The 6667-nt window shown below is 60.1% G+C and overlaps 1 protein-coding gene across 1 annotated transcript; it reads right to left on the minus strand.

The window, feature by feature from the left end:
- Positions 1-314: 314 nt before the first annotated feature.
- HES2 (hes family bHLH transcription factor 2) lies at positions 315-2594 on the minus strand. The gene is made up of 4 exons (XM_039509480.1): positions 2459-2594; positions 2198-2293; positions 1341-1434; positions 315-876 (listed from the first exon to the last, which is right to left on the minus strand). Exons 1-4 carry the CDS (start codon positions 2552-2554, stop codon positions 596-598), a joined length of 567 nt encoding a protein of 188 aa, XP_039365414.1. The 5' UTR covers positions 2555-2594; the 3' UTR covers positions 315-595.
- Between the last annotated feature and the right edge of the window lie 4073 nt (positions 2595-6667).

Genomic DNA, 6667 nt, shown 5'->3' on the forward strand with positions numbered 1-6667 from the left:
TACCCAGAAGGGGACAGGTGCCCATGCTTCATCCTCTTAGCTTAGTGCCAGGGACTGGCCACCATTACAGCAGTGCCTGTGCCAGCAGCTACACGCTCCCCATGTCCACTCCAGCCCTGCTCCCCTCCATGCTGAGCACACCTGGATGTCAGGAGCCTCCATAGGCACTAAGGGCAGCTTAGGATCTAGGCCTAGGGCTGTCCCCTGCATGGGGTCCCCCAGCCAGCTCATGCCCAGGCACCACACCACCACACACGCCAGGTTGCTTCAGTCAGAGCATTTTATTTGTATGAAAATATAAAGTGTATCCCGCATATTAAACTCTAGTGACTCCGTAGCAAGGGCCAGTCAGCCTCTGGCCAAGCAAGCAGTGTGCAGTTCACAGGCCCAGGAGCCAACCCTTTGGGTTTACCAGGTTCCACTTCCGCTGCCTTGTCACCCGCACTGGGACCAAGTGCTGAGCTGTCCCGGCTCAGGCCGGGCTCTGGCAGGGGCTGTATATGGTATTTACACCGGGGAGGAAGAGGGCGATCAATGTACAAATAAATAGCTGGGCTCCCCTATGTACAGGCAGAGGTGTGCAGAGTCCGCCGCTCTACCAGGGCCTCCAGATGCCTGGATTTGCAGCTCGGGGGTGAGGGGGCGAGACCTCCCGCAGCCCCCTGGCCGGGCTGGCTGGCACTGCCCTCCGCCAGGCTGGGCATGAGTCTGTGGGGCTGCTGCAGTCCTGGCAGCTGCTGGGCTCAGTGCTGGTCCGTTGCAGGTGCTCCAGCAGGTGGCTGCATGAGTCTCTGCCCAGGAGGTGGGACTTTGCCAGCAGGCTGGTGAGGCGAGACAGGCAGGCTCGGTATCCTTCCCGGTAACTCTCGGCGGGGTCTGGAGAAGAGAGACAGCAAGTCAGTGCTCAGCCGTGGAGTCAGGGCTGCCTTGGCAGAGGGGCTTGGCCAGCCCCTGGCAGGGAGAGGTGCGGACTGCACCCTGGGCCCAGTCCCAGCTAGGGTGACCCGATATCCTGACTTTATGGGGACAGTCCTGCTTTTGGGGTCTTTTTCTTATATAGGCTCCTATTACCCCCCACTGCCGTCCCGATTTTTCACGTGCTGTCTGGTCACCCTAGTCCTAGCGGCTGCAAGGGGAGCGTGCCCTGGCATGGAGAGGGGCCAGGGGCTGCAGCCGCAGGTCAATAGAGTCAGATACTTGGATAAAGGAAGAGGGAGCAGGAGGAACACGTGGTCTGGCTGGGGGGTTCCCCAGGCTGAGCGATTTGAGGAGGGTCTGGCCCTGTCGCCAGCCTGGGCCTGGCTGCGCGCAGGTGTCTGGGCTGGGAGGAGCAGACTCACCGGGGGGGGGGGGGCTGGGAGCAGGGATCTCCCTGAGGAACTGCACGGTCATCTCCAGAATATCCGCCTTCTCGAGCTTGGAATAGCGCGAGCTCTGCGTGGGGAAGCGACAGGACAGGTTAGGCGGCGCCTGGCCCGGGGAGCGCAGGGCGCAGCGCGGTGCCGGCCCGGGGAGGGGGGGCGCAGGGCGCAGCGCGGTGCTGGCCCAAGGGGGCGGGGGCGCAGGGCGCAGCGCGGTGCTGGCCCAGCGGGGCGCAGGGCGCAGCGCGGTGCCGTCCCGGGGAGGGCGCAGGGCGCAGGGCGCAGCGCGGTGCCGTCCCGGGGAGGGGGCGCAGGGCGCAGCGCGGTGCCGTCCCGGGGAGGGGGGCGCAGGGCGCAGCGCGGTGCCGGCCCGGGAGGGGGCGCAGGGCGCAGCGCGGTGCTGGCCCAGGGGCGCAGGGCGCAGCGCGGTGCCGTCCCGGGAGGGGGCGCAGGGCGCAGCGCGGTGCCGTCCCGGGGAGGGGGCGCAGGGCGCAGCGCGGTGCCGTCCCGGGGAGGGGGGCGCAGGGCGCAGCGCGGTGCCGGCCCGGGAGGGGGATGCCGTCCCGGGAGGGGGCGCAGGGCGCAGCGCGGTGCCGTCCCGGGAGGGGGCGCAGGGCGCAGCGCGGTGCCGTCCCGGGAGGGGGCGCAGGGCGCAGCGCGGTGCTGGCCCAGGGGCGCAGGGCGCAGCGCGGTGCCGGCCCGGGAGGTGCCGGCCCGGGGAGGGGGCGCAGGTCGCAGCGCGGTGCTGGCCCAGGGGCGGGGCGCAGGGCGCAGCGCGGTGCCGGCCCGGGGAGGGGGGCGCAGGGCGCAGCGCGGTGCCGGCTGCTGGTACTCACGTCTTTGCCGATGAGCGGCAGGATGAGGGTCTTCAGCTGGTTCAGGCTCTCGTTGATGCGGGCTCGTCTGCGCTTCTCCATCAGCGGCTTGAGGGTCTGCGGGCAGACAAGGGCACGAGTCAGTCCCGGTGCAGCGGGGGCACAAGGCGGGTGGGCGGGTCAGGCCCAGGGGCTGAGAGGGTTACATGGGGGGTGCGGCGGCCGAGGAATGTGGGGGCGGATCCGGGGGGACCCCGGTGCTAGAGCGCGACCCTCGCTCACCTTCCGCAGCTCAGCGGCCTCCCCGGTTTTCCTGAGCGCGCCCAGCCTGGAGCTGTAGCTCTGCGCCGCTTCGGGCGCTGCGCTGCGCGGGGACATGGGTCCAGGGGCAGGATCGCTGGGAGCTCGCTGGGCAGAGCTGCTGGGGGCGGAATCGTGCTCCCAGCCGGGGCCGGGGCGTTTTATGGAGCCGCCTCTGCTGGGCCCCGCCTCCCGCCTCCCGCCTTTGTTACAGGGCTGGGGAGGGACGCCCGGGGCAGGGCTGGATCCTCAAGGAGGCCCCGCCAATTAACAGCCGCCCCATCTGCTGGGCCCCTGGCTCAGGGCGTTGAGATCTGGGCACTGGCTGCAGCCAAGCGCGCAGCCCGGCCCGTCACCTGCCCGCTCTGGTCTGGGCGCCTAGCGGGGTGCCAGGGAAACCCGCAGCCCCAGCACTGCCCGAGTCCCACAGCCCGCGCTAGCTTTCGGGGGGCTCCAGCGGGCATTGCGCTCGGGAAAGCGCCCGGGATTCATGCGCCCCCTCCACACACACACACACACACACACACACACACACCCTCGCTGGACCGATGCTGGCAGCAGAGCTATGCACATAGCTGCGTCCTTGCAGACACAGGCCCCTATATTCAGGGCTCTCTCTCCTGACACGTGCTACGCGCACGACTCCGTGCGCGCGTCTCTGGCGCTTAAGACGCGGCGGGTGGCCCCAGCGCTGACACAAAGCTCTTCTCGGGGGGCCGCGCTGCCTCCCTCAGCTCCCAGCCCCGCCGCTGGGACCGCCAGACACGGGAGGCCCCTGGCTGGGGGCCGGTTTGCGCAGCACGTTGCGAGTCCGAAGGCGACACGCGCTGTGGGAAGCTTTGCTGCGCGGCCCGTGTTATCCCCACGCCGCGCGCTCCGCGCAGTGACCCGCGGGACCAGTGGGCCGCTCCCTGGGTGGGATCTCGGCGCGGGCGGGACGGGGGGCGGACACAGAGGCGGCTGGCTCGCCCCGGCGCAGCCCCCGGCCCCGGCTCCCTCCCGCCCCAGCTGCTGTCCAGGGTGCTGAGCGCGGGGCTCCGCACGAACCTCCGGGAGGGGCCGCTTCAGGGACCGTCTCCCGCCGCCCTGGGGGGCAGCCTGCGGCGGAGGCCGGGTGGTTCCGCCCCTGCCGAGCTGGGAGCCGGGCTCTGGCCGCCCCGCCCCATTAGCCGCAGGGAGTCAGCTCCAGCCCCCCCGCCTGGGGAGCGGGGCTCTGACCCCACCCGGGCAGGGGCAGCAAAGGGCCGAGCCGCTGGCCTCCCGGGGGATGAGCTCGGGCGGGCAGGGGGGCTCCGCCGCTTCCCAAGCCGCCGCTCAGCGGAGCTTCAAACACAACCCCCTGCTGCCCCGCCCCGCGTCCCCAGAGCCGAGGGGCCTGTATCGCTGGGGGGTGGGCAGCTCCCCCAAGGACCGTGAGTGGGTGCAAAGCCCCGTATTTCACTGCTACCCCTCGCCCTCTGGCGGAAACGGGTCCCGCACCTGCAACCGCGCAGCCAGGTGCGCCTGTCCCGTAACCCCTTCCCGCCAGGGACTAATCTCTACAGGGGAAACCCCTCGGCTGACAGCCTCTTATGGTACCAAAGTGCGTTAACCGTCCTTCTGGGGGAACAAAGGGGCTCCGAGCTGCTGCTGCCGTTTGGCAGCCTCTCCTCTTTCTTCTAAAGACACAACAAGGCCGAGTCACCGGCAGAGGGAGAAGAGAATAGGAAAGACAGGAAAGGCGGCATCTGTCTTTAGGGCTTTGGAGGCCCAGCTGCTGGAAAATGAGAGGCCCGATCCAGCACAAGGTCCTATCAGCCACTGGCAAACTTTCACAGATTTCTACATTTTAAGGCCAGAAGGGACCATTGTGATCATCTAGCCTGAGCTCCTGTCTAATACAGGCCAGAGAACTGCCCCAAAGAAGTGCTAGAGCAGATTTTTCAGAAAAACAGCCAACCTTGATTTAAAACTAGTCAGCGGTGGAGAATCCACCAGGACCCTTGGTACATTGTTCCAATGGTTAATTGCCCTCACTGTTAAAAATTTACACCTTATTTCCAGTCTGAATTTGTTTAGCTCCAACTTTCAGCCATTGGATCAGGTTCTGCCTTTCTCTGCTAGACTGAAGAGCCCATTGTTAAATATTTGTTCCCCCTGTAGGTACTTACAGATAATAAACCAGTCACCCTTTGACCTTCTCTTTGTTAAGCTACATAGATGGAGCTCCTTGAGTTTATCACTGCAAGGCAGATTTTCTAATCCTTTAATCATTCTCATGGCTCTTCTCTGAACCTTCTCCAATTTACCATCCTTCTTGAATTGTGGACACCAGACAGGACACAGTATTCCAGCAGCGGTCACACCTCTCTCCTCCAAGTGGAGATTCCAAGATCACATTCACTTTTTTGGTCACAGCATCACAGTGTCATGTTCAGGTCTTATCCACCATGGCCACCAAATCTTGTTCAGAGTCCCTGCTTCCCAGGACAGATTCCCCCATCCTGTAACTATGGTGTACATTCTTTATTCTAGATGTATACATTGACATTTAGCCATATTAAGTTGCATATTGTTTGCTCATGCTCAGTTTACCAAGTGATCCAGATGGCTCTGAATCAGTGACCTGTCTTCTTTGTTATTTGCCACACCTCCAATTTTTGTGTCATCTGCAAACTTTATCAGTGATGATTTTATGTTTTCTTCCAGGCCATTGATAAAGATATTAAATAGTATTAGGGCCAAGAACCAATTCCTATGGGACTGTACTGGAAACAGACCCACTGGATGCCAATTCTCCATTTACAGTTATAGTTTGAGACCTATCAGTGCATTAGATTTTAATTCATTTAATGTGTGCTATGTTAATTTTATATTGTTCTAATTTTCTAATCATAATGTCATGTGATACCAATTCAAATGCCTTAGAGGCATAGACTATCAGAGTTGGAAGGGACCTCAGGAGGTCATTTAGTCCAACCCCCTGCTCAAAGCAGAACCAATCCCCAGACAGATTTTTATCCCAGATCCCTAAATGGCCCCCTCAAGGATTGAATTTACAACCCTGGGCTTAGCAGGCCAATGCACAAACCACTGAGCTATCCTTCCCTCATTATAGACAGCTAAGTATATCACATCAACACTATTAATTTTCTCAGACAACTTGGGATCTCATTTAAAAAGATAAGATATCAAGTTAAATACGATCCGTTTTCCATAAACCCATGTTGATTTGCATTAATCATATTACTCTCCTTTAGTTCATTAGTAATCAAGTCCTGTACCAGCTACTCCCAGGTTTACCCTTTTAAAAAATTGGCATTACATTAGTTTTCTTCCAGGCAGCTGGAAGTTCCCCAATGCTCCAAGATTGATTGAAAAATCAACATTAATGGTCCAGCAAAGCCCTCTGCCAGGTCTTTTAAAACTCTTGGTTACAAGTTATCTGGACCTGTTGATTTTTAAATGTCTGCCTTTAGTAGCTTCTGTTTAACATTCTTCAGTGAGTGATACTAGTGGAATGGAAAGAGTGTTATCATCCCGGTATGATGAGACTGTATCAGCTGTTTCCCCCCAAGAACAGAGCAGAAATATTTATTAAACACCTCTGGCTTTTCTGCATTATTATTGATAATTCTATCACTTCCATCGAGTAATGGACCAATACCATCCTCAGGATTCTGTGTGTTCCTAATAGGTTTTAAAAACTCCTTATTGTCCTTAACGCTGCTGGCCACAGAGTTCTCCTTGTGTCCCTTGGCTTCCCTTATTTTCTACATTTCCTTACTTGTGATTTATACTCATTACTATCCACTTCCCCTTTTCTTCCGTTTGTTACATGTTATTTTTCACCCCAGTGTTGCGCTGTTTAAGGCGTTACATGGAACTTGCCTGTCCATTCACGGGATCACACCAGTGTTGCAAACGGTGGCCTTGTCTTGACTGGCTGAGCCAGACTCTTATTCACCCAGGAAAGCTCCTGCGCCAAAGGTCTGTTAGTCTATAAGGCGCCACAGGGCTCTTTGCCGCTCCTGTGAGACAGGAGAGAGAACATGGAAAATAGGGAAGCGGCACTGGGGGGGGGGGGGTTGTGGGGCCACTGGAGCCTTAGCGAGCCCGGGACACTGAGGATGCGGGGACAGGAGCGGAGACCCGCTGCGGCCCCACCCGGAGGCTCCTGCCGGGCCCTGCGCTCAGCACCCTGGACAGCAG

This window comes from Mauremys reevesii, linkage group 21 (assembly GCF_016161935.1).
Source record: "Mauremys reevesii isolate NIE-2019 linkage group 21, ASM1616193v1, whole genome shotgun sequence".
Taxonomy (NCBI): domain Eukaryota; kingdom Metazoa; phylum Chordata; order Testudines; family Geoemydidae; genus Mauremys; species Mauremys reevesii.